We start from the raw sequence: 25,614 nt of genomic DNA on the forward strand, positions 1-25,614 counted from the left end.
TCCGTTTATTCCAACATCACCAACGTTTTTATCCTATTTTTTGGGTCTTTAACTTTTAATCAGATCATCACTCACAATACCAAGGTGGCAGTTGAATAACTGTTATCAGACTGCTGGTTTTCGTTCAGAGATCCTCATTATTTGATGCCTTTTTTGACAAAAATGAAATACAAGAAGCATTATTTGACAGATTTATTCTGTTAAATAAAGACCAATTGAAAAGTACAGGCGGTCTTAAACCTCACACAGCTTTTACAATGACAGTAATCCAATAAAAATGACCAGACCAGTAATTAATTTGTATTTAATTTAGATAACTGAGTAGATTGATGCTATTAACAAAGTCTCTGCTCATCACTGCAGAAAAAAAAAAACAGAATTACCAAAAATAAAAAAGTGACGTAAATGTTGGAGCATTTTTGGTGCCGAGATAATCAGTGTGTAAGGTCAGGGGAGATGGCAAATAGATAAAAACTGGATGCAAGGGATGATTTTAAAAATGTCTAAAGCTGCAGCGTCACTGTGAATCAGAAGAGGAATCTTTAACATCTGTGCTTTCTGTTGCCTCGCTGACTTCGCTCAGCTCTTTGCTCTCTCCTCCGCTGTCTCTCTCGCTTTCTCTCTCATGGTCACCGGACCCCGACGGACTTTGGCCAGATTGTGCCTCTTGACCCGGCACGCGTGCTCCGGGTTTCCTCAGCTGTGAGATGACCAGGGGACCCAAAAAAAAGAAAAGAAAAAAAAGTAACGCATTCAGATTTTGGTCACATGCTCATATTAAGGGGCAATTCAGAGTGAGTGACAATCAAACTAAAGTAGCTCATTTTTTTTTTTAAAAAGATGTAAAATCAAGTACCTCATCAGCCATGTGGGCCAGGTCTCTTTTCATGGCGTAGGCATCCTCCCCATCTGCGTAGTATTTGGGCTCTACTTCACTAATCCTGTGAAGGGACAAGATAGTAGATCAGTTAAAGTTGGTGCAAAAACATTCGGCTGTTCAGCACATTTTCAAACAGAATTTTAATGGATTTTAAAAATGAGAGTTATAGTTGAAACTATCACTAATCCAACCAACATTCTTTCATCTATATACACAAAGAAACAATCATGTAGAAAATGACCCTTAAAACTATTTTCAAAGCATGGTGAGGGAAAGAAAAAAGTAGACTGAGCCTTTAGAGACTTTAAAAAACAAAACAAAACCCAGTAGTACCTGGGAATAACAATCTTATAATTATCTACCAATATAAGTAGCCATCACATTTGTGATACAGTTATCTGATTAATTATACTAAACACAGGTGAAATTATATCGACTACCAGTATAATTAAACTATTGTAGCCCAGCTGATGTAAATAAAATAAAAGTTGTAGTAGTACATGAATTACATTTAAAAAACTTAACAGTAATGTTGCTAGAGAAACAGAAATACTTACTGGAATTTAAGTGTGTTTGAGTACAGGTGCAGGGCAGCTCGGTTGCTGCAGTGGGGAGAAAACATTTCTTGAAAACAGGAGCACTTACAGATACAATTGGAGTCAGAACACATTTTGTACATAGGAATTCATACAATCATTTATGTACACAAAGAGATAAACCCTAGTTTGCAACAAGCCAAGAGTCCGCAGTACCTCTTGCGAACATGAAGTGAGACATATTTAGCATTGAAGTTTTCTATCATGGCCCGACTGGCTTGATCCATCAGCTTCTGAGCCAGTCCCAGACGTCGGTGGGACCGCTTTACTGCCTAGAAGACAGAGTGTTTTAGGTGAAGCTGGTGGTTTAAGAGCTAAAGATGTTAAGATTTGAACTGGGAGTAACCAAGAAGGATGCGATCAGAAATTAGTACATCAGAGAGAGAGCTCAGGATGAGCAGTTTGGAGATAAAGAGGCAAAGATGAGCTAGTTTGCAAATGTGCAATGGAATAATAGTGGATATATTATGGAGGTGCCAGACAGTAAGAAGTGATGAAAACCATGAAGAATATTCAGGAATGTAGTGAAGGAGGATATTTAGAGGGCTTGAATGACAGAGGAAATGCTAGCGACATGATGAGATTGAAGGTAGATCCGCTGTGGTGAACCCCTAAAGGAGCACCCAACAGAATATGAAGAAAAAGAGGCAAAGGAGTTGTCTGAGGTGTCGCAGGTGCTCCGACTCACCAGGGATGTTATGTGTCCATGAGGTACATCATCTGGGTCCTCCTCCCTATAAAGAGTTTGCAAAAGTCATAAGAATCAATGCGTTTTCTTAAAAGTGACAGCAGGATACAAATATGCTCGCTAATACTTACATCTTTGCGAGCACATATCCCACAATTTTCCCATTTTCATCCTCTGCTATATATGAGAGCTGGAACGATTTAAACGGAAGAACAATTAGAGACATAACCGTACACATTGTAATGGTATGTATGATAGGAGCAGTGCCATTAGCAGAGACAGGGAACCTGGAATCAGCACTGCTCGTTACCTGTGGCCATGACAAGCCGTGATAGAAGTAGTATTTCATCTGATAATTTTCTGGAAGACACAGCAGGTTACAGTGCTGCATGTTCATTAGGTCCTCCGGCTGAAAGAAACACATAAAAAGCGTCACACAGCTGACCGGCGATATCTGCTCAGCTAAACTGCAGCCTGTAACGTTAGCTTAGCTCTGTGCAGAAACAGCGTGGCTCTCGAGTGAATTTCTCTATACTTACCCGTGCGTTTCGTATGTTCATTTTCCAATATCAATTACTAACAAGATTATGAAAATCAAAAAAATCTATTATACTACACTGGTCAAATGATTCATAACAGTTCCCCTACGGGGTTAAAGAGCCTGTTTCGCTAGCTAACTAAATGGACCTGCTAGCAAGGAAAGCAAGAGGAAGGAGCGTGCCACAATAACGTCATACACGTCCGCTCTGCCGGGATTTCAGAATAAAAGTTGTACCTATTGTATTAATCGGATTTATTTTGAAAAAAAAACAAAACAGTGGCCTTAAACCCTTGCTGTGGCCCGACGGTGTTAATTTGAGGTTATACATTTTTGTAAATTAACACGGAACTGATGCACACATTTTACTAGACAACATTCTCTGTTTAGATGAAGATTTTTAAACAATATGATAAAAATGCAACACATTTTCAAACACTTCCAAACACAAAAGAGGATTTTTTAATAGACACTGGATTAAACAAACTGTTGTTGAAAAAGTTTATATTAGAGATTTTTAAAAAAAAATGTAAGAGCAATCCCACAAAACAAAAACAAACAAAACAAAACCCAAAAAGCCTGCTAAAATATAAAAATGTTGCTTCAGCACTAATCAATTAATACTCTCAACCTTCGGATAAACTGCCTTTTATATCCTATCGTTTACTGCAAAATCTTTTTTGCAGTAAACGATAGTTTAGTTAGATAGTTATTTATTTTACTTTGCTGTCCTCCTTGCTGCATATGTCAGATTTATAGTGTGTCTCATTCTGTTATTTAAAAGTCTCATCCTTGTTAAAAAAATAAATTACGGTAGACTGTAATTTTAAATACCATCTATCTTCTACTTGTCGCCCTATATTAGTCTACAACATGTATTATTAGTTTTAATATTTGATGATTTACAGAGGCTTCCACACTCAAAATATTTAGATGACGTATTTAAATGCATTTAAATTCCCCATTCTGTCAACGAAGCAATGCTTTTAGGTCAATCAAACAGAGAGAAAGCACACATTCGCGTCAGATTAGCCTACTTGGCCACATTGCTCCAGGTAAACACCTGGCATCCAATCAGCAGCGAAACATGCAAATCGAGCAGGTATCAGAAGAGCAGGGTGCAGATAGGAAATGGGTATTTTCAGAATAACGCCCGTGTATCGGGCGGTGACTTCAGCATTTTAAAGGAATAATACTCTGAGCCTGTATTCAGAAACTGAGTTCAGATCGCCGGTGTCTGCACTTCTCAGGCATGCAAACACCATGGGCATAAAGTGTGATCAGGAACGCGTTTTGGCATACGGGAAAGACTGACTCTGTGACTGAGAGCGCTTTTCCAGATGGAGACTGACCTGAGGTTGGAGTCAAGTTTGTGGATCGGAAATAAAAGATATCGGGCCGTCCTCACAGGTTGGCATTTGAAATGGACTGAGGCGGATAAAAAGAATGGTGACAAGAAAACAGGTAAGTGCTCGTGTATCTCCCTCACATCTGTATCCTAGATGTTTAATGGGGCTTTATAGAGACTGTGTTTAAATGAGAGCGCGACACAAACACTCAGAAAGTTTCACAATGTACTTCTCCCCTGTTTTACTTAACATTTAAAGAGCCAAATATAAATGTGCACACATGGACCACTTTGCAACACCACATTTAAAAGAGAAAGTCTGCTTCGTCTGCACTGTACTGACATAAACTGAACTGAACTGACAAAAAAAGACAGTGGCCTACACCACAAACACCAATTACAAACTAGGCGTTAAGTTTGAACACAAGAAGGGGCACATCAATTGAATCTAAGGGCATGCAGAAAACGTGAAGAACGAGTTGAGCAGCACAAACATGACACATGACCTACAAAGGTAGTTTACTAAAAACACAGGCACAAACACACCCACCTCCTGGCATAATATTATACGCCAACACTGAGCTTAAATTCTAGTTTGCATTTTAAAAAAGTGTTTTTTTTCTGTCTCATCCACAAATATAGGCGAAAAAATATTTTAATACTGTCCAGTTAAAACCACTAACACATTGTGATTTATGATACACTGCCATAGTAAATTATGTAGAATTTGATCCTTTTAGGTGTGCCAGTCAGTCAGCAGACACAATAAGCCTTCTCCATCTTGTGTTTTTAAAGGTATCACACAAACAATAGCTCAGCTCTATTCAAGCGTCCTCGTGAGCCACCGCATCTTAATAAAGCAGCAGCATAAACGAATAGGGGCACCATGATGAAACTGAAGCAGCATGGAATTTCAGCTAGCATTATTGTATTGTTTGGGCCTGAGACCTGGCAAGGAACCAGCTGTATCATGCATTAATTTCTATGACAAGTGAAAAATGAGAAACAATCCTTTTGTAGAGTTAAAAAGTTCACTCAGTTGCAGCGACACAAAGAAACATGTTTACTCAATTTTTTCACATTGTGCATTTGCGCGATTGAAGTTTCAGTACCTGTGGCAGAGGTGGTTGGAGTGGAGAACGGTCGGGTGGAGATCTTGCCCCAGAAGTCAGTTGAAGACACAGACAAAGATTTCACAGGTGGGTTTTAGATGACGGTGTAGTTCGAAAACTAGACACCCAAGTTCACAGCTTACTTTACAATTTTGTGCAATGTGTGCCTGTAGCCCCCCCTACTATCATCACCACCACCACTTCCAACAGTTGATACTATGGTTTTACATCATGGTTTCCATTTCTTGTATCTGTCATCTGCCTTCAGTTTTCTACATCAAGCGTAGCAGGAGTAGAAGCACTTATGGGTTGTTGTGGAGCCTGGGCCGGACCCAGTTCAGCTGCCCCAGTCGGGTCCTCAGAGACCAGTGGACAAATCACCTAAGGACTGCCCTCAAAACTCACAGTAGGGGTGGATAATTGGACTAGAAACACAGCTGATATTTAACCTTGTATTTCTCCTAAATAGACTATTATTTTACTTTAACAAAAAAAAATCTGTTGCATATCTGACGTTTTGAGCTCCCATCTGTGATATTCAACATGCATCTTTCAGGTCCTTTGCGTCCACATAGACTGTTGGTGTTCATCAACCCATTTGGAGGAAAAAAGAAAGGAAGAGAGATCTACCATTCACTTGTTGCCCCTCTGTTTGAGCTGGCTGGGATCAGCTCTCATGTTATAGGTAAACTGATCGCACAGTTGATGTTTAAAGTTTAACTCTGACACACAGCCTTACAGTTTACATGTAATCATTATATAAACTTTTTCAGTGACTGAACGGGCTAACCAGGCCAGAGACCACCTCTTGAAGAAAGATCTGACAGGCTTTGATGGGTAAGCGCTATCAGCGCAGCGGTATAAATACTGTTGTGAAAGAGCACTGTGAGGTGCTTTCATAATAGAAACGATTATGTTTGTTTATTGCAGTGTGGTCTGTGTGGGTGGCGATGGCATGTTCAGTGAAGTACTTCATGGTTTGATTGGGCGGACACAACAAGAGGCAGGTCTTTGTGAGACTGATCCCGCTGTCACATTGCAGCCATGCCCACTTCATATTGGCATCATCCCTGCAGGTTGTTGTTCATAAGCAATTATAAACTGATGGCTTCAGATTTAAAGGTGTCACTCTCACTTCCTGATATATGTTATCTATTTTAGGTTCCACAGACTGTGTGTGTTATGCCACAGTGGGGGTTATTGATCCTGTTTCTTCAGCTTTGCACATCATTATTGGTGAGGAAATATTGCATACGGTCATGTGAAAAAGAACGTTTTCACAAGACTCTCTGCAGCTGCGTGGAAACTAAGTACACCCCATGTCTCAAAGAACTATATTCAGTAGCAAAAACTTGAAATAATTATATTCGTATTACCACTCTTCTTTACAATTTTGCTTCAGTTCATTGAGGTTTGGATATTTTTGTTCATGCACAGGTCTCTTAAGGCCCTGTCTGATCTGGACTTTTACTGGGTCATTGCAACATCTCGATTCTTTTCTTTTTAAGTTATTCTGTCGTAGATTTTGTGCTTGGGGTCATTGTCCTGTTGGATGACCCCATTTGGGGCAAGCATTAGCTGTCAAACAGATGGCCTCACATTTGACTCTTAAAAAAACAAACCCAAATCCTCCGCCACCTTACGTCACAGTCGGTATTAGGTGTTCGTGGTGCTGTGCTTGGTTTTTAAGAAAAATAAAGCACCGTAATGTTAAGAAATGCCCTTATAAACTTTTCCAGATTGATGGTTTTGAGGTCATTGCTGGTGCCTTTCCTCCTTGGCATTGTGTTAGCAAACACCTGAATGCTCAAGATCTGCACACTGCAAAATCTTCTGTTTTTATCGAGGTGCTCACACTTATGATAATCAATAATCAAGTGCATTTGATTAGCAGTACCTGGATGCTACTTCCCCTCAAAATTCCTATGGAAGCAGTTAACGGTGTATCGATGTTTTCATAGAATCGCACAGTCTTGTGAAAACTTTCTTTCTCATGAATGTAAAGGGAGTGTAACCCTGATCATATATATTTTTTTCAAAATTGGAACTGTATAAATAAGTTTGTATACCCACCCCTTGATGCCCTCAATGCCTTGCAGGAGACTCTCAGCCATTAGACGTGTGTTCAGTTCACCATGCTTCCACCCTGGTACGCTACTCAGTATCTCTGGTGGGCTATGGCTTCTATGGAGACGTACTGGCTGAGAGTGAAAAACACCGCTGGATGGGACCTCTCAGATACGACTATTCAGGTCCAGACCGATGATTCTTTTAAAACAAAGCAAATGACAGTCTGCTGAAGAACATTCTGTCAGATTCTCTATATTTATTTTTATCTCAAAGTTAAAAATTCACCCTGAAACTGTAACTGTTATCAAGATGACCAAATTGAAAGTCTCTAGTGGCATCTGTGCTTCCCTTTTCAGCATTTGCTATAGTAAAACCACTGTTGTTCTATTTTAAAATCTTGCACATATACAGTATCTGGTGTTCTGTATTTTTACCCGACCTTAATTTTTTTTCTTCTGTATAGGTACAGTTGTGTACCTGAGCAACAGAAGCTATGCGGGCATAGTTCAGTATCTACCAGCAGACCCACTGCTCTCCAGCCCTAAGGATAAAACGCGCTGCCTCTCAGGGTAAAACGCCTACTAGAAAGAGATAAAAAGAGACTGTGCTCTTCCTCCCATTGTTAATGTAACTGCAACTTTCACTTGCAAGTCAGGCCAAAACGTGACCTTGAAGAAAATATGAAAGCCTTTAACTTTTTTGTTACTCTGGTGGGGGTTTTAAAAAGGAAGATCATTTTTAATCTTTTAATTTGAAAGCGAGAAGGTGCCCTTGTGAGGAGCATCATTATTATTCAAGGACTAGTGAAATGGGTCAAATTCACTTTGAGATACTGTAACTGCTACCCCCTGTAGCAGGGACTCGGGTGTTGGTTGCTCGTTCCTTGAGGAGGGTAGAAGAGACATAGCAAGAGAAACTTGATCTAGTTGAAAGTTGAGACCAAGCCTCTTGTTAGTACCTTAGTTTTTGTTTGGAGCAGGTGTCTCTGGCTGTCAGCGAATGGATTATAATGCTCTTATGAATGCTGTTGCTAAGGTCAGGGAGCTTGCTAGTTCACAGACTTGAAGGAGAGTGAAACTCTTTGTTCTTTTTAGGTGCAATGTGTGCTCCAGAAGTACAGAGCGACTATTCCCACACACTTCTGATTCAGGCTCCCTGTACAGCTCCCACTTCAGCCAGTACAGCAGTGACTCTGAAGGTAACGATACAAATACTCGTAAATTCTGGTACATGATAACAAGATAACATCAGAGAGCTGCTGCAGATTGGTGCACATCTCAAATGTGGACTGTTGGTTTGAGCTTGACTGTGGATGCTGTTTAAGTGCAGTGAACTCACTGTCATGTTCAAGAAACCAGTTTGGGATGATGAGAGAAGAAGCCATCCAAAGATGGGTACCCTGTGACACTGACTGACACCACCACCCTTAAGTGTTGATGCAAGGCAGGATGAATCATGTTTTTATGTTGTTTATGCCAAATTCTGACTCTACCAACAATCAAAACTGGAACAAAAGTGAACCACAAAAGATTTTTTTCAGTGTTCTGTGGTCCAATTTCGGTGAGCCCGTGAAAATTATAGCCTCAATTTCCTGTTTTTAGCTGACAGCAGTCGCACCCAGTGTGGTCTTCTGCTGCAGCCCATCTGCTTCAAGATACAACTTTTTGTTTGTTCAGACGTGCCCTTCTCTATACCTTGGTTGTCACGACTGGTGGTTTGAGTTTTTCTTGCCTTCCTGTTGTTGTCCACAACACATATTGAAATAAGTAGAATCACACAAATGTTTTTCCCCATTTCCTTACTCTATTAAAAATTGCCTTATAACCCCTGGGGCACCTCTTTCTATAATTAAACATTGGCCAAACATTATTTTCTTTTAGAAATAATCTACATCTGCTAAAATCGTTCTAATTGTAGCTTCTCCAATCTCTTCGTCTCTCTTTAGGTGAATGGGTGAGTGTGGAGGGCAGGTTCAGGTGTGTATCGATCACTTGTATGTCCAGCTCATGTGCCAGGAGCCCATTAGGTCTCTCTCCGTCTGCTCATCTGGCAGACGGAACAGGGGATCTCATCCTAGTATGGGACACTCACCCACTGAGCTTCCTCAAGTTCCTCTACAGACACACAAGCACACAGGACCAGGTATATCACATTCAGCTGAAAACAAATGGACTGAGAAACTTTAGAAACTGCTTGACCCAATCGTTCCTGCTTCTCCTAGTTTGACCTGCCGTTTGTGGAGGTCCATCGAGTGAAGGCCGTCCGTTTCTCTCTCCCAGATGGCAGAGAAGAGGTGCACGAAGGAATCGGAGAGCTGAATCGCGCAATAGGTGGCGAAGAGCGAGAATACGTGGACACTGTAAGCAGAAATGGATCTCAGCAGCAATTGGCACAGAGTGTGGTGGAGCGAGAGACTATGAACGAGCACAAAACAGTGGCTCCCATCCTGTGTGGTCTGTGCTGCAAAAAGACTCCAGCTGTGTCCGTGTGGAACTGTGATGGAGAGATTCTGCCTTTCACTGAGATCTTCTGCAGGTAAGAGCACCACCCAACATGTTGTTCTACAATTCAATTTTATTTATACAGTGCTAAATTACAACAGTTGCCTCATAGCCCTTTGTATTGTAGGGTAAAGATCCCACAATACGTTATGAAACATAAGATATATAATTAGATTTGTTCACTTCTGTCAGGATCCACGGTCAGCTGGTACGTCTGTACGCCAGGGGCATTGAGGACGGAGCAGCCATGCAGAACTGCAGCCAGGAGAGTGACAAGAATAAAAGTAGATGCATCACATACAAATAGTCTGAAGAATGGAGTGCTTGCATCGTGGGACTGATTTGTGAATTTATTAAAAAAATAAAAAGCCAGACTTGCTTTCTGTGATTGCCAAAAAGTTCCTTTTATTTCAGGTACTTCTATGGATTATCTTCATTGTAATAATGATGAAGACTATTTATTCTTAAATGTGCATGTGTGTGTTAGTTGACTACCGCTTGCTAATTTTGGGGGCTTTTTTTCTCAGTAAACTACATTAATTTATACAGTATGCGGCAAGTGAGCAGCTTGTGGTCTGAATTTTATTTATGTGCACAAGTTTTCAGAGAATAGAGTCATGGGAAATGCAAACAGAACTTGAAAGACAAAATCTTTGTGCAATGACTTTTTATTGCTTGACTTTTTATTGCTTGATTGTTCAGCAGCAGTGCAGATTGTATATCCAGCTGAATAAAAGGTGAATGATTACTGGTTCTACATTATCAGTGAATAATTTTCTAGCTTTACACAAATCTATGAAATGCATGACAATTTACAAACATATATGGCCCATTAAAATCATTACTTCAATAGGTTGTCACAAGAAACTACAAATGGTTGTTTAAAAAGATGTTTGTTCTTGCTGCACTTCAAAGTACTGGCAGGATCACTTAATGGTCTATTACTGATGTTAAAGAAACTGTGTGCATGCAGTTCCAGTTAGGCCTTGAACCTGGCAGAGACAAAGTACAAGAACCAGAATCAATCTGGTGAAAACTGCTGATAGAAATAGAAAAATATAAAGCCATTTGAAAACATGTTTATGCATTGTAAGAGATTAACATGTTAGTAAGAGAGTTCTTAGTTTAGATTAGAACATACCTGAGAGTTGTTCTTACCTGACGCCAGACATTTAAATGTGTTTCCTGCATGACTGATACTAAAAGAGGCTCCTGTTGTTACGAACCAGGCCAGCAGGTCCTTCTGGTATACATGGGTCTGTTTATGACTCCCATTGGGCATTAGTGACAGTTGTAAACAAAGGCCTTACAATACAGTGAACACTCTTGAATTCTTAACAGTTAAATGGCACAGCCAGTAAATAATTATCCTATACTAGTATCTATAAGATACCATAAAGGTTGTAGATTTTCCATGTCCACAATGTCCAAAGGTCGTAGGAATACAGATATTTGCAATGCTTTTAAAAAAAATTGCAAGAAAAAGAGTGAATGATGATTTATTTAGAAATATCAGATTTACATCAAAATCAGACTGTTACAGCTTGTTTTAATCTCTGCTGTCATAATTAGTCATGAAAAGCAGTGCTTTCTTCTGTGCATGCAGAAATCAATCAAGTGCAGCAGTGACTGCAGTAAACTTGTTTGTTTACAATCTTTTCTCAAGTACTTGACTGTGAGACAGAAAGAATTAAGCGGTGTGGGGCTGCACCCACTTGTATGTTCCCTCATAGCGAAATCCCACTCTCTTCAGGAGATCGTCTGCTTCTCTTGGACCACGACTGTGGACATAACAGATAAGATGGAAAGAAGAACTGTCACTGTTAAAGTATGATATGCGTATTTCATTCTGCCTGATAAAACAGTATTTACCTTCCATATGTGTAGGGAATGGGGCGTGGCTTCTCTTTCTCTACTTGGTGGAGGAGGGGGGTGAAGATCCTCCAGGCCTCCCGTAACTCATCACTGAGACAGAAAGATGAAAACATTTTAACAAATAAATAAAATAAAATAAAATAAAATAAAATAAAATAAAATAAAATAAAATAAAATAAAATAAATAAAAAGAAGGAACACTGAAAATCACTGCCTAAAAAATTAAAAAGAGCTGTTTAAACGTGGCCGGTACACATCTCCAACTAAAAGTGTTGATAAAATATTTGGCAACAACTGTGCAGATGTGCTCATGTTTTCAATGATGGCACCAACCTGCGAACAAAATGCATTTGATTTCCACAGAAGACATCCAGTATGAGTCTTTCATAAGCATCTGGGAGCTTCACATCCTACAAATAGACAGCAGCTGTTAAACTCCTACATGCATACTAAGTTCAAGTTTACTGGCCTACAGTATCAAGGATAAGTAACAATGGGACATCCACCATAAAAGTCTCAAAATGTATTAAATATAATATTATTTTAAAAGTGATTTATTGTGCTTTTTTCCAACTTCATCTATTGCCAAGAGAGTCTTTGAAGAACAGGTGGGTGTCACTGCTGTACTAACATCTGGAGCAATTTGTCTGAGATGACTGGATTAAGGATTTCCACACATACTGACATCATTTCAAGGTAGAACAACCCCCCCAAAAACTGAAGCAGTCTAAGCCTAAGGTTGTGGCTCACAAGGATTGCTCATAAATAAATTGTCTTTTCCTTACAGAATATATACATTCTGTAAGGAAAAGCATAATACGTTTCCTGCAAGAGTAAGAGTTGCTTCTGAAAGCTGGATTACAATTAATATTTTGACATGAGCTTGAGGCACCTTGTATCGACTCTTGTAGGTGAGATCCAGCTCAGTCTCCTCTGGATTGAAGTAAACTCCAGGCCTCTTGGTCATCATTTTTAAGTAAATGGCTTCATCTGGCTGCACCCGCACCACCAGCTCATTCCTCTGACAGCAATCACCAAAAATGTCTCCCGGCACGTCAGTGAACTGCAGACGTACTTCTGCTTTCCGCTCATTTAGTGCTTTACCACAGCGCAGAATAAAAGGAACTCCTGATGTACATGGTGTGCATGGTGCGATGACATGCATAATGGATGCAAAAGCAGAAGGAGAATTTAAGGAGGCTTGATAAAATGTAGACTAGGAGAGACGGGTGAGGAACAAAAAAGCTGGACTAAAGCCTCACCATCCCATCTCTCATTCTGGACATGCAGGACTGCTGTTGCAAAAGTTGGTGTCCAGGAGTCTTTGGGCACCGTGGGATCATCAAGGTATCCCAGTCTGGATTGACCTTCCCCTTCAGGATCTCCAACATACTGGCCAAGCACAACATCTGATACTTCAACAGGAGGTATACACTTCAACACCTTCACCTAGAGTTTGAGAAAAAAATGGGGTGGATAAAGGATGGCGAAGACTTGATAATCGTGCTATGGAAAGCAATTCCCAAATTCTTCCAATCCCTGGTTTTACCTTCTCATCCCTCACATCATCTGGACTGGTAGAAGGAGGTTTCTCCATTGCAACCAAACAGAGCATCTGGAGAAGATGGTTCTGCATGACATCTCTATATTAAGAAGAAAAGAAAGCAATGAGGGAAAGTTTACAAACTAGCTTTTTTTTAAACTTACATTTATCTGAATGCAGTCTCTCTCACCGAATAATACCAAAGTCATCAAAGTATCCTCCACGGCCCTGAGTGCCAAAAGGCTCCTTGAAGGTGAGAACCACACAGGCCACACTGTTCCTGTTCCATATGGGTCCAAAAATGCGATTTCCAAACCTGGAAATGAGTGAGTAAAATATTACTAAAACAAAACAGGAGGATGGAAAAGTTGAATAGTAATGAATACTTCTGAAAATCAGCAATACTGTCTATGACAACCTGAAAGTTCATTCCTGTGATAAAGTCCACCCAAAAAAGTCTGTACTGAGCTTGTTACCTGAGCACCATGAGGTTCTGGACCATCTCTTTTCCCAGGTAGTGATCTATGCGGTAGATCTGGTTCTCTGTAAACAGGGACGAAAGGTGGGTTGACAGTTCCTGTGAACTCTGGAGGTCACGACCAAAGGGCTTCTCGACAATTACCCTGTTCCAACCTCTGCCACAAAAACAGTGGATTAGGAAAATGCAATCAACACTAAGTGAGATATTGATTTTAAGGACTCGTCAGGTACTAACTTGAGGCTCATGCAGTGGGTTCTGATGTTTTTGCTGACATGATGGTAGACAGTCGGTGGTAGAGCCAGGTAGAAAAGTCTATTAGCGTTGGTGCCCCCAGGGAGAGATGACAGATGTTTGCCGAGTTGGTCGAAGGAGCTGCCGTCATCATACCTGCCACTCAGGTAGGAGTTTTTACTGAAGAAGGCTGATAGGTAGTCGCTTTCTTCATCACTGACCTGAGGAAGATGTGGAACAATGATTTCTGAAAACACAAAATCTTATCTTTAATAGTCAAACACCCTTAAAGGTATTACCTTCATGTGGGGCAGACATGCTGCCTTGATGTCCTCTACAGTCAAGCTGGACCGAGCAAAACCCACAAAAAACGTGTTGTCTGGAAGAAGGCCGTCTCTGAATAACCACCTGAAAAATTCAAAGGTAGCAATGCAGAAAACTTTGGCCAAAGGTCAAACTCTTCATTACACAAGGTGACCAAACAACTTTAAAGCACAGCTCTGTTATTAATGTAGCTGCTGTGTGCGTGCTGCAGTTCTTTACTCACCATAAGGTTGGATAGATCTTCTTTTTAGCAAGATCTCCCTGTTTAAATCATACAAATTTCAAAAACAACAACAACAAAAAAGTTTCTTTAGATCTATTCACAGTGAACGGACACTCAGAGTCCAAAGACTAAGTAAACTTTGGAAATAATCACTGTGGTGCAAAAGAATCTGCAGAGTAATTGAATAAGTCACATTTTCCAGCAACACACCTGATCTGCAGAACTCAGACTTGTAAGTGTGAATTAGGTTACTTTAAAAAAAACATTCATGACCGATAAACATGCAACTGGTACTCTGTTCCCGGCTCAAAGCCAAAAACGGTGAAAATGTTGTCGCTGCTAAATCATCAGCTTCTATTGTTGCTCAACAAAGGAAAAAGTAGATGCAGCACATTTCAAACTGCATGCGCTCACACCTGGCTTTCATTCGGATCACCACACTGCAACAATATGAGAATCATTTTTATGCACGTTTTTTTTTTCCCTCAAACCAGCCCGTGACTTCAGACACCGCGATGTGTTTAGAATACGGTGCTACTACAAGACCAGTGACCACATTAAACGAGACATTTCATCATATGCTGCATGAAAGAGCAGTTTTAAGAGCTGTACTCACAGATGCTCCCAGTATGATGAATAAGTGTGTATTGGAATGACTTGACCGCTCCTCCCCGTAAAGCTCCCTCCTGAGCTGCCCAAACACCTCAGAGCGAGTCAGACTCTCTGAGCTCATCTTCTGACCCATCTGTTCTTCGACCGTCTGCTGTGACCACTCGTTTCCCTGTGGCTGCATGACACTCGACATTTCAGCTATCACCCTCGCCTTGCAGAAAAGTTTCCCGACTGTGTGCTGCCACCTACTGTACAAAATGGGTAATGCATCTGTGCCATTGCTTCCTTCAATGTAACCGCTGCCATTTACTCTGCTTTGCCATAAATCTCATTTGCATATGAAATCAAGAATCCTCACAGTCCATCAGCTGAAGTTTGATGAACCTGCTCAGTGGCGTTAAGTCACATTTCAGGTCTAGTCACATGAATTTAATACCAGGAATGTTTCTTGCTCCTCAGCCACTCCTTAGATAAATGTTGCACAACTGCCTAACAGGTACCTCTGACAAAGCAAGTCTTAACTCTTCGTAGGAATGAGTTCTTATCAGACTACGACCCTGGACACAGTTTTCTCGGGCTGTAAAATGAATCATGAAGCGTTTCCAGGCTGACAGCTTAAGGCTACCGTAACTTTGAAGCCCAATGAGTTGATATTGCAGTATCAGTAACCAAAGAGTCTTTGTAAATTATTCCTTTACTACTTCCTAGGAGTGGCTACATTTTGTTAATCAGTGCCAACCATTGCCCAGCTAAAAAGAAAATTAAGATTAGTGCCTTATGTAATATTTATCAAATATATACAAAGAAGCACAACGTACAACAGAAGATCGTTACAACTCCAATATATTTTAGTTTTTATGTATAAAACTTGCAGGAATAGTCTTGGCAATTAAAAACAAAATAAAACAAAAAAATAAAAACCCAAAAAACTAAACGCAAAACAAAAACATACTGTGTACAAACAAGCCCTCATCTAAAACATAATTTTTATTTAAAAAGCAGACATCTGTTACTCCATAAACTTATGATCACATTCAGTGTCTGACAAAAACAAAGCAAGAAGAATTTTCCAAGTTTAGGAGCAAATCCAGTCATTTAAGGTCACGTTTTCACAGCTTCGCCCTGATCAAGGTGACACTCCCAAGTGCCGCAGCCCAGACGCTGAAGATCCCCAACCACCAGCAAATGTCTTTGCAGAGTTTCTTTCATAAATAAATTTAAAATGAACTAAGACCACCCCAGGCATCTGACAGATGTGACCGTCTTTACCTTGTCCCTCCTTCTTTAAATATTCATTCAGTATGCGCCCCAAGCTTCACAGCTTCGGTGAAGTTCTACTCGATCAATATTGATGTGGCTCCTTTGTGCCAGGTTTGAGAAAGGGGGGGGAGGGTAGAAGGTATCAAAGGTCACCCGGCGGGAAGACTGGAAGGTCAGGTGAAAGTCCAGTGCTGGTGGAGTTCGGCAGCATTGCAGTCCATCAAAATCTGGCCTCCTTTCAACGCTAAACATTGTCCACTGCTTGGATTCTTCAGAAGATTTTCCTGAAGAACAGAAGGAGTTGGCAAAACTCAAATAAACATAATCATTAAAAGAAATAACTGTTGTTTGGATACAACAACAATTGGTTAAACATCTAGTTTGAGAAAAATCACAACTATCACAGGAGATGTAAAGCAAAAGATGGCCCTGCTGAAGGTAAAATCTCCCTAGCACCACCTCTAAAGTTTTCTACCTTACATATTATATATCATGCATTAAAGCAGTTCAGAGTGTACACACGGCAAGTTGAGGTTTTATAAGTTTTTCTTTGCGATGACCGTCCACTAGATTTTTCAGCAACCTCATGATGACACTCAGTAAGCTCACTCTTTTCCCCCTTTATTTCCCAGTTGCAGCTACCTGGAAGATGGCTGTAGCTTTACATGTGGTGGACAAGTATGATAGCGATTAGCTGCATTTGGCCAAATGTTAAAAAAAGAAAAAGAAATGTTGGCCTCCAACTGCTCCTCACCTCTGTAAAGACCCACTCCTGTTCAGGGGCCACACTGGTACCCTTCCCCTTAAGCCGGCACAGCTCAAGCTTCACCGGGTCTGATCCCACCGCCGCATGAACACACAGCTGTTTTCCAATGTTATGACGCAGCTCCTTATGAGACGTATACTCAAAGTACTAAAGGACACAATCATCCAATTAGAACTCGAATGCTGAAAAGCATAATCAACTTGTCTTTAACATACTGCATCAGTTACTTTACCTGGTTGCCTCCCATGTTGTGACAATGATACATGATGAGAGGTTTACCCCCCTGGTTGTTCTCTCCAGCATCCAGGCACATATTAGACCCTAAGTTTTTAATCTGGACCAAACATGGACACAATAATTAAATAGTGCCACAGGTACACATCACATGTTGCGCATTAGATGTTCGCTATTCACAAAACTGACTCACAGATCCAGATTTTTCTGGATTTAAGTCTGGAATAAAGATCTCTGGGTAGACTGTATTTAGGTACCAGCTGAAGTTCTTGCAGTGAAGCCTCTCTCTCAGATTCAGGCGATCAGAGATGTCTCCAAATCTATGCTGTACAGCAAAAGGGACGTTATTTAGAAAAACAAAACACACTAATAAACTTATGAGTACAAAATCATATCAACACGAGTCTGAATTCCAGCCAAAAAGTATCAGAACAAGGGTGATAAATTATTCTTAAAACTGACCTCACTGGCCATAACTGCTGCATTTTGGTTACGCCGATAGTAGATCTTCTTGTAGTCATCCATCCAGACTTCAGCTAGGCGCACCTGGTTGCGGGTGATGACCTCAGTGCCCTTGGGGAAGGTGTGGGGGCTCTTGGTACGGAAGACGTGGCCCACCACAGAACAAGGGATGATCTCTAGCTGACCCCCACACTGCCACACCTGAATCAAAAATGACACAAACTCAGTAACAGGAGACTTGTGACAAAGTGGATCTGTGTAAGCAGAGATTAGATAAAGAGGTCTGACCCTGAATGACATTTCCACATTTTCACCGCCCCAAATCTCCATCTGGTCATCGTATGTTCCGATGTGTTCAAAGTACTTTTGTGAGATCGCGAAGAGACCTCCAGCAAAAGTGGGCGTTCTGAAATGTTCATAGTCAGACAGAAAACCAATCAGGTATTTTATACAGTTCAGGAAGTTGAACGTGACACCAACATGACTGTTCTTACTTTACAGGGTAGGTTTCATCCTTGCGTAGCCTCTTTGCATCCTCGGGGATGGGTTCCCAGCCAAAAGACAGGCTCCAGTCAAAGTTACCTCTGTTATAGGCGCGGTTGGTGGCCACAGGCTTATGGAACTGGAAGCTGTTGAGGTCAATGCTGCTGATTTCTGGACTAACCACAGCAGTGGGTTCCTCAACAATTCGAGCCAGTAAGGGCTCTAGCCAACCATGGAAACACTCGCCTAAACGGGGAAAACAGGACAGTGATGGCTTCATATTTCTTAATATCAACTACAAAAATAATACCACATTCAGTGTAACATATAGACCAGGAACGTCAAACATAAGGCACAGGGGCCAGAATCGGCCAGCCAAAGACTCCAATCAGGACAACTGAACAGTTTTGGAAAATATGAAGGAGGCCATAGATTTTTGTGACTTTTAACTGTATTTTTGTGAGTTTTACAGCTTTGCTGCTGATAAAGAGCCATTCATGCAACAGCAAAGTAAGTGAATAGTAAATAATTTTTTTAAAGAAATTTAAAAAAAAATAATTCTGTAATTTTACACATTTATCATGAAGAAAAAACAAGATTTGCTGTTGAAATTGCACTTCTTTATCTTATTATAAGATAGGATTAAATGTGTGGTTAAACTTTACACTGACACAAAGTGGAGTTTCGTTTGTCTGTTCCACTCAAGATCAAAGTGGGTTCCTTTTGACCCTCCATGTAAAATGAGTTTGACCTCATATACACAGTAATGACAGATGTTTGCTGGCATTATATTTAGCTGAATTTTTCTTTCTTCTGTGTGAAAATATTTAAATGTTGATGCAAAACACTGTAAATGCACAGACCAAAGTAATTAAGGATCTTGTATGAAAACGCTGAACTGTATCCGACGGTGATTCGGTTAGGCAGAAAGAGTTTAACAGTTACTAAATAAAAAGAGCGTAAAACAAAAGAGATAACTTCAACAAGCTGAATTGATTACGTGTGTCAAATGCAGCAGTCACTAAAAGAAGAGGTGCAGGTTTTGACTACATCCGTTTCAACACTGCTTCATTAAAACCACTCCTTTTCTGGGGTCCTGCCCTTAAACGATGTGGTTTTAATATATTCATAAGCAGCGCATAAAACCAACACTTTTATTTAGTAGTACACGTAAGATGAAATAATCACGTATTACAAAATATGGACAAGTGAAAATTGTGTGGGTATGTGTGTATATGTATACGTTTACTGCTGTAGTAAACACTCGTATTAGAGTACTGGAGTATTAGATTATTTACAGTATTAGAAGCTGAAAAAGCACATACATTTAACCCTCCAACTCTGAAATGCTTCAGTAAATCACCTGGGATGATTAAAATGGAAACTTTGACTTGTGTATTGTTTGCATGTGCGTTTTCTCACAGTGTGCATCAAGGAAGGTGAGAACTTCAGCTTGCGCAATACTGGCACCAAGAAGCCTTGCTGTGATGAGGCCCTTTCTCTCTGGCTGCCTCACCACACGGACAATCTTCAGCTGACGTATATACTCCTCCAGCCTGCTCTTCAAATGCTCTGCAGGGAAGCAACATAATCATGTCAGTGCTTCCTTTACGTAAAACAAAAGTTGTCCTGAGGCAAGTTGCAACTTTGCTGCAATAAAAGTTACTTTGTAATCAATGCGGTTAATGTGACAGACATTAAACTTCAAACTAAGAGCATTTAGTGAAATGACATGAAAAAATCAATCATCCATAAAGTTTGTACCCATGAGAGCACTGAAAAAAGAAATACCAATGAACTGTAAACACTGCTCGTAAAACTAGGTTACATTTCCTCTGCAGAAGCCTTCTTGACCACAGTGAACACCACATTTCTTACAAGTTTCAGTCTAACTGAATCCTCCAGCTTCGCACCATGAGCATTATGAAAGCGATCTGTTAGTCAGATGAGAACCTCGCATACAGTAGGAAATGCATTTGAGGGTGCCAACATGATATGAGTGAAAACTGCTGCAAAAAAAAGGAAGAAAAAAAAAAAGATATTTTAAGCTCATCTAATAGGCCACCAAATACCATTAATGAACAACAGGATGCTTGAGGTTTTTGATGACATGTGTAGCAGTGGGCTCATTATTTTAGTGCGATTGCAATCTTTTAGCTACAACATTGTAGTAAACCTGACCTACAAATAAAAAGGCATTCCAATGACTGCACAGCTTAGATTCGAACTAGAGAGCAAACCATAACAAAGGGTCTTTCTATGAAACAAATGGCATGTCAGCAGATTTACATAAACAAAAAAAACAGGTAAAAATGGTGAAGGTATGCTGATGCACAACATTTACCATTTCCAAAAGTGAGTAGTCAGCTTTGGCAAACAGTGTAAGCAAAGTCATATCACCTGACATGCTGGATTGTATAAACACTTCCCATTTTGGAAAGCAGTGAACAGAATATTAAAAACAGGTCTCTTATCATAACTGTTCTGCCTGCTTTCACCGTGTTGGAGGTGCTCCCAGCAGGCTTTCTATCACCCTGCAGCTCATATTCACTGTAGCAAACCTTCTGGACATTTCCCTGGTAAACACAGGGTCATTCTCATATATGACAATGCAGACCATTGTTTGCCTGCTCTAAATGCAAGTCTCTTCACCTATCTGTAAAGCACTACTTGCTTGCATTTTATGAGCAAGCTGCTAAAATCCCAAGTGAACACTCTAGTTTATCTTATCAAAGCTGATAAAGCAACTGAATTATTGCCCTAAAAATCCTGAAGGTCAGTTTTATTAAGTTGAGCCTTGACAGATTTTCAGCATTTATCCCAGTTATTGCTTGACAGCTATTCCAATATTATAATATATATACACAAAAAAAAATAACCCACATCCCAGTGATTTTCTTTCACATTAAATTAACTATTCATGATTACAGTTATATCATGTAAGAAGTATTACTTTCTACAGGTGGCAAAGTGGGGCAGTGGTTAGCACCATCATGTCACAGCAAAAAGGTTCTGGGTTCAAATATAATGATCATCTAATGGTCAAAGGCTGCCCAAGCTTCCTCTTACAATCCAAAGACATGCTGCTAGGTTAATTAGTAACCAAAATTGGCCACAAGTATAAATGTGAGTGTCAATGATTGATTGTCAGCTAGCACTGCAACAGACTGGGAGCCTCCCCTCCTCCTATGATGGCTGGGACACAATTTTATTTACATTATTTAAAAGGAAAAAAAAAGAATAACTTTATTATTTGCTTTCTTGCAATAAAACTTTACTCCAACAGTGCTGTATTGTCACACACCACTGAACCGAGGCTTCTTGTCAGCGAGTCCTCCACATCACATATGCTAAGACATTACATGTACATGTTTTTTAACCCTTACCTGCAGTACTGGCATCATCTACCAAAATGATCTCTTTTAGTAGGATAGCAGGAGATGTGTGCAGGACGCTGAACACCGTCCTGAGGAGGGTGGACCAAGCCTCATTGTGGAACACTATAATAACACTGGTGGTAGGCAGAGGAGGGCAGCGACGAAACTTCCTCTCTACGCACCTGTGGTGGTGAGCCACGTCAAAAGGCAGAGAGAGAATGACAAATAGGTGTGTGTGTGAGTGAAAGGCTTTCATGGTGGCAGTCTTGCAAAGTGACAGAGAATATTCAAGGTTTGCTCACTGATACTTTACATAGCTCAATATGCATCACCTTTAATAAGCAGCTCACAATAAAAGTCACTGGGCAGATAAATCTCCGGCCTACCAGGATGTACAAATGTTACGCTACACAAACAGAGCGGATTCAACTATTTACAACAGATTGCCTTGCATTGTACTAACCAGGATACTGCATTCTGTGCATACCATATTCAAAACTGGTTACAGTAAGAGTCTTTCAACTAAGTGTTTTTTTCCCAGGGAAAATGGGAGCACATTATGCAAACAGATGTAAATAATTCACCTCTGTGAGTATGACCCCAGCTGCGATGCAGCACATTATCTGGCCTGTGTACATATCATCATACTTGCTGGCAAAACAGAGACTTGTCCAAGCTGTGTACGTAATAAATCTGATAACATGCTCTTACTCAGGAGGCCTGGTGTCATCCCCCAGACTGCGGCTGAGCGAGATACGGTCACTGGCAAACTGGTTGAAACAATGCCGTGTCATTCCCTCCGCCTTCTCCTTCTCCTCCTCTGGGGTCATGCTGTCTTTTTGAAACGCTTTCCCATCAGCCCCTGGAGCTTGGGGGTCCTGTGGTGGTCTCTCCAAGTGAGGTTTGAGCTCAGTCTGAGTGTACAATCCACTGGGGCACTTGGTGTCTTCTGTAGGCTGCTCTTTTACTGGTGGTGGCTGTGGAGCGCCGATCTGGAAGCCAATATTGTTGACAGCTTCTCGGACCATCCCCATTACCTTGTCCCGCTTTACCACCAGATCCTGTAACCAGGGGTCCCCAGCTGAAGAGCCAACATCCCTCTGAAGAACTACCAAGATCACCATGAAGAGAGTCCCCCCAAGGAGCACCAGTTTAAGGGGGGACATCCGCCGGCGTATAAAAAAACGCATTCTCTTAACGCTGTTAAACAAAAGAAAAAGGAAAAGAGTAGAAGATGTAGAGTTTGTTTGTCTTAAACCTAACTTTGAAATACAATCCAGTCAACCCCCACACGCCTGTAACCCTTACCTTTTTTTTAAGCTGCTAAACAGTCACCGAGCTATTTTTACAGTAAATACAAAAATGAAAAGCATGACAACAATCCCTTAAACCGGCTTGCGCCTCTACAAGCGTCAACGGTCATTGCAGTAGGTAATCTAGCCAACCGTGCTCCTCCTCCTGTGTCTCTTTAGGAAACAGTCCCACAGGGCGGGTAGGTAGAACAGGGAAGAGGTGAGCGAGAACAAACACACCACACCTCTTTGTAAACACCTGAATTCACCTGTTCTGGCCACAATCCTCCAGGAGCCACGTGGCAGCAGGTGAGCCTGACCCTGCAGGTCCCATTCCAGTAAATAGGTGACGCACAATGCATTCCCTCAAGACACCCACACCCAAAGACACCTCATCAGTAATGATTATCTGTCACTTGATTCAGGAAGTAGTTTTTTGCTACGTGGAGCATGACAGGAGCATAACTTCACCCAGCCTTGGAGGCTGTTTTCTACTATGAGACCTGAAAAATGATATCATTGCAATCCAGGACGTCCACGTTTCCTTAGCTGACCACTGTTAAGTAAGAGACCCATCACTCTTACTTGGTCATAATTAATTCACTTAACAAGCCAGCTGACTTTCAAACTGGCTCAACAGGACATCCAATATGGAGTTCCACAGGAGGAAATAAAGAACAAACCTTTCATTCATTCACTCATAACTCTCACATAAGTAAATACTGTGTAGAATTTACATCCCATTATGCCTACTCTTCCTTATCAGGAAGGCAAAACTTCAAATGAATCTTTTATATCTTTAGGACTATCGTAGCGCATTTAGGCTGTGGTCAGCAAGATGCTGAGAGTGCAGACAACGCAGACAGCGGGCCTTCAGCGAAACGCGCTCACAGTAGAAATGAAAGAGGAAGAGTTGGTTGCATATGTCCTGGTTTAAGGTTCAAGTAGGGCCATTAAAAGCTTTAAATATAACACGAAAAACACGCGTCCTGAGTCGTCTGAGATAAACAAGAAACGGCTTATTTTGTCCCGTGAAGCCAATCTGGCAATTAAGGTCACAGATGACACAAACGGCTCGCGACTAATAGGTGGGTATTGTAGATGTTTCTACACTTTAAATACTGCTACTTACCTCAAACCGACAAACAGCCGTCATCTGCACCTGGTCCCTCAGGCTCGATATTCCTTTATTGGTGTGTGTTCTCACACACGACGCGTTTTAGGGGATTTTTTGTTCCCTTAAAGTTTCCAAACAGGAGTTTAGCGTTAACCGGTCTCCCAGCCAGTGCTTTCACTCGAACAGGTGCCATTTGTTGAAATAATTAGTTAAAGTGAGTCCCCTGCTGGCGGCGCGAGTCTTGAACTTACACTTATTTCCGTGCGTCACATCTCACGCGCCAATTTTGACGATGGCACGAGGACCTTTCTTGAAACATACGAAATACTACAAAAATAAGAGCCGCAATTTAAAGAAAAATAAAATAAAGCTGCGGCGTTTCTTTCCCCCCACAAAGAGCCTCACTTGGGCTGCCAGCAGTTGAGACAGGCCACTGTTACTCGCAGGGAATACACATTCGTGCTGTTTTTCATCAGGGATTAGGAGGAATTTATGTCACTTAATTAATGTTCAGCATAGAGTGCTGTAAGTGGCATCGCTATTACCTCAACAGAAATTCATTATTTATGTGCACGCAATTAAATACTCTCTCCTGTATCACCCTCTTGAAACCGTAGACTGATTTATTCAGAAAACGAGAAGGAAGCATCTCTCGGGTTACTGTCATAGGGAGAAATCTTGATTGCAGTCTGCTTATTGACACGATTTCTAAATTAAAGCTAACAAACAGAGCACCACTGTCTGGGCTGAAGCTGGATTGTGAAAGTAATTATTAAGTCTTTATTATTATTACTGTGAAAGGTGGGGAAAGTGTGCAACAGCATAGATTAAAACTGCAATCCAAATAAACACAATAAACAAATGTAAATAATAATAATAATAAAACCCCCAAAACAGACATTTGTTGACTTCTTAGCCAAGGGGAATTTAATCAGACCAATAAATGCACTAATGCAGTACTCTCAGACTGCCACTTTTTTAAAAGTAAAACGCAACATTGTTTAGTTAACCTTTCATATTGAAGCCAGAGAGGGACGAGCAAAAGTGAGGATCTTTTCTGCAGCCCATGAAGGCCGCATTTCTGGACAGAAAAGTGAGCATATCAATCAACTTTGAACCTTAAAATGTCAAAACACTCCTTGCAGTTGAATCAATCTGACCACCAGTACAGTAATCTAGCTCCTTCTGTAGTACCAAAGGCTTGGAAAAGAGTAGCTTTCTTCATTAGCTTCAGACAGAAATATTCATTGATACATACATTCATATAACTCGTTTCGGGGGTGGTGGTGGCAGGTGGGGTTACAAGCCTATGTGTGCCAAATACAAAATCAGGTCAAATACTGTTGTGTAAAGTATATACTAGTCCATGAAGAATGTGGACCTTGGAACTGCATAATCTCAAGGCAATACAGAGCAGACAGAAAATTTCTGCATACACTTAATCCTGAAGTGGTCAGGAAACCGGTTCACAATCCAAAAACATACATCATGTAGGCTTTCAGTTGGAATGAAATCAGTCAAAATCACAGTCCAGTAAAAGGCGTAGAAGACATAATTCTCTTCAAACTATCATTTTAACACACACACACGCGAACACACAC

General features: G+C 40.7%; 4 protein-coding genes across 6 annotated transcripts; 1 reads left to right on the forward strand and 3 right to left on the reverse strand.

Moving 5' to 3' along the window:
• Positions 1 to 363: 363 nt before the first annotated feature.
• naa10 (N-alpha-acetyltransferase 10, NatA catalytic subuni) lies at positions 364 to 2,893 on the reverse strand. 2 transcript variants are annotated; one of them, XM_014339392.2, is made up of 8 exons: positions 2,704 to 2,893; positions 2,475 to 2,573; positions 2,296 to 2,354; positions 2,165 to 2,210; positions 1,633 to 1,748; positions 1,438 to 1,482; positions 857 to 941; positions 364 to 721 (listed from the first exon to the last, which is right to left on the reverse strand). In XM_014339392.2, the coding sequence occupies exons 1-8, from the start codon at positions 2,722 to 2,724 to the stop codon at positions 518 to 520; spliced, it is 675 nt and encodes a 224-aa protein (XP_014194878.1). In that variant the 5' UTR covers positions 2,725 to 2,893; the 3' UTR covers positions 364 to 517. The 2 variants fall into 2 exon arrangements, with proteins under 2 accessions (XP_014194878.1, XP_005914864.1); XM_005914802.3 differs by having other exon boundaries at positions 364 to 700; positions 2,704 to 2,891.
• An 860-nt stretch (positions 2,894 to 3,753) lies between these two features.
• zgc:158263 (ceramide kinase family protein) lies at positions 3,754 to 10,499 on the forward strand. The gene is made up of 13 exons (XM_005914806.3): positions 3,754 to 4,166; positions 5,154 to 5,249; positions 5,431 to 5,568; positions 5,719 to 5,847; positions 5,936 to 5,999; positions 6,093 to 6,238; positions 6,324 to 6,398; positions 7,262 to 7,414; positions 7,696 to 7,801; positions 8,327 to 8,430; positions 9,178 to 9,374; positions 9,454 to 9,767; positions 9,926 to 10,499. The coding sequence occupies exons 1-13, from the start codon at positions 4,043 to 4,045 to the stop codon at positions 10,038 to 10,040; spliced, it is 1,761 nt and encodes a 586-aa protein (XP_005914868.1). The 5' UTR covers positions 3,754 to 4,042; the 3' UTR covers positions 10,041 to 10,499.
• Positions 10,500 to 10,615: 116 nt separating this feature from the next.
• On the reverse strand, positions 10,616 to 15,729 carry LOC102304203 (glucose-6-phosphate 1-dehydrogenase). Its single transcript, XM_005914804.3, has 12 exons — positions 15,027 to 15,729; positions 14,411 to 14,448; positions 14,163 to 14,271; positions 13,867 to 14,084; positions 13,628 to 13,786; positions 13,342 to 13,467; positions 13,158 to 13,251; positions 12,871 to 13,057; positions 12,501 to 12,736; positions 11,942 to 12,018; positions 11,606 to 11,698; positions 10,616 to 11,514 (listed from the first exon to the last, which is right to left on the reverse strand). Exons 1-12 carry the CDS (start codon positions 15,213 to 15,215, stop codon positions 11,424 to 11,426), a joined length of 1,617 nt encoding a protein of 538 aa, XP_005914866.1. The 5' UTR covers positions 15,216 to 15,729; the 3' UTR covers positions 10,616 to 11,423.
• Positions 15,730 to 15,991: 262 nt separating this feature from the next.
• Positions 15,992 to 25,608, reverse strand: galnt6 (UDP-N-acetyl-alpha-D-galactosamine:polypeptide N-acetylgalactosaminyltransferase 6 (GalNAc-T6)). 2 transcript variants are annotated; one of them, XM_005914807.2, is made up of 11 exons: positions 24,029 to 25,608; positions 22,316 to 22,804; positions 21,614 to 21,786; positions 19,650 to 19,799; positions 18,239 to 18,473; positions 18,033 to 18,150; positions 17,745 to 17,945; positions 17,476 to 17,607; positions 17,281 to 17,382; positions 17,037 to 17,195; positions 15,992 to 16,566 (listed from the first exon to the last, which is right to left on the reverse strand). In XM_005914807.2, the coding sequence occupies exons 2-11, from the start codon at positions 22,792 to 22,794 to the stop codon at positions 16,456 to 16,458; spliced, it is 1,860 nt and encodes a 619-aa protein (XP_005914869.1). In that variant the 5' UTR covers positions 22,795 to 22,804; positions 24,029 to 25,608; the 3' UTR covers positions 15,992 to 16,455. The 2 variants fall into 2 exon arrangements, with proteins under 2 accessions (XP_005914869.1, XP_005914870.1); XM_005914808.3 differs by lacking the exon at positions 24,029 to 25,608 and adding an exon at positions 22,913 to 24,005.
• Positions 25,609 to 25,614: the final 6 nt, after the last annotated feature.

This window comes from Haplochromis burtoni, unplaced genomic scaffold, assembly GCF_018398535.1.
Source record: "Haplochromis burtoni strain Fernald_Lab_line unplaced genomic scaffold, NCSU_Asbu1 Contig_9, whole genome shotgun sequence".
In the NCBI taxonomy this organism is placed as follows: domain Eukaryota; kingdom Metazoa; phylum Chordata; class Actinopteri; order Cichliformes; family Cichlidae; genus Haplochromis; species Haplochromis burtoni.

What these genes read in the sequence shown, in the direction of transcription:
- naa10 (XM_014339392.2), bottom strand. Translation starts at nt 2,724, where the DNA reads ATGAACATACGAAACGCACGG. An exon ending in ACGGCTTGTCATGGCCACAG is followed by an intron (nt 2,355 to 2,474) that starts GTAACGAGCAGT and finishes AAATCGTTCCAG; the next exon opens with CTCTCATATATAGCAGAGGA. An exon ending in TCAAACACACTTAAATTCCA is followed by an intron (nt 942 to 1,437) that starts GTAAGTATTTCT and finishes GTCCCTTCACAG; the next exon opens with GATTAGTGAAGTAGAGCCCA.
- zgc:158263 (XM_005914806.3), top strand. Translation starts at nt 4,043, where the DNA reads ATGGAGACTGACCTGAGGTTGGAGTCAAGTTTGTGGATCGGAAATAAA. An exon ending in AGCTTTGCACATCATTATTG is followed by an intron (nt 6,399 to 7,261) that starts GTGAGGAAATAT and finishes AATGCCTTGCAG; the next exon opens with GAGACTCTCAGCCATTAGAC. An exon ending in TTCACTGAGATCTTCTGCAG is followed by an intron (nt 9,768 to 9,925) that starts GTAAGAGCACCA and finishes CACTTCTGTCAG; the next exon opens with GATCCACGGTCAGCTGGTAC.
- LOC102304203 (XM_005914804.3), bottom strand. Translation starts at nt 15,215, where the DNA reads ATGTCGAGTGTCATGCAGCCACAGGGAAACGAGTGGTCACAGCAGACG. An exon ending in GATGACTTTGGTATTATTCG is followed by an intron (nt 13,252 to 13,341) that starts GTGAGAGAGACT and finishes TTCTTAATATAG; the next exon opens with AGATGTCATGCAGAACCATC. An exon ending in CCAGAATGAGAGATGGGATG is followed by an intron (nt 12,737 to 12,870) that starts GTGAGGCTTTAG and finishes CATGTACATCAG; the next exon opens with GAGTTCCTTTTATTCTGCGC.
- galnt6 (XM_005914807.2), bottom strand. Translation starts at nt 22,794, where the DNA reads ATGCGTTTTTTTATACGCCGGCGGATGTCCCCCCTTAAACTGGTGCTC. An exon ending in CACCTTCCTTGATGCACACT is followed by an intron (nt 18,474 to 19,649) that starts GTGAGAAAACGC and finishes TTCCCCGTTTAG; the next exon opens with GCGAGTGTTTCCATGGTTGG. An exon ending in ATCCAGAAAAATCTGGATCT is followed by an intron (nt 17,383 to 17,475) that starts GTGAGTCAGTTT and finishes TGTTTGGTCCAG; the next exon opens with ATTAAAAACTTAGGGTCTAA.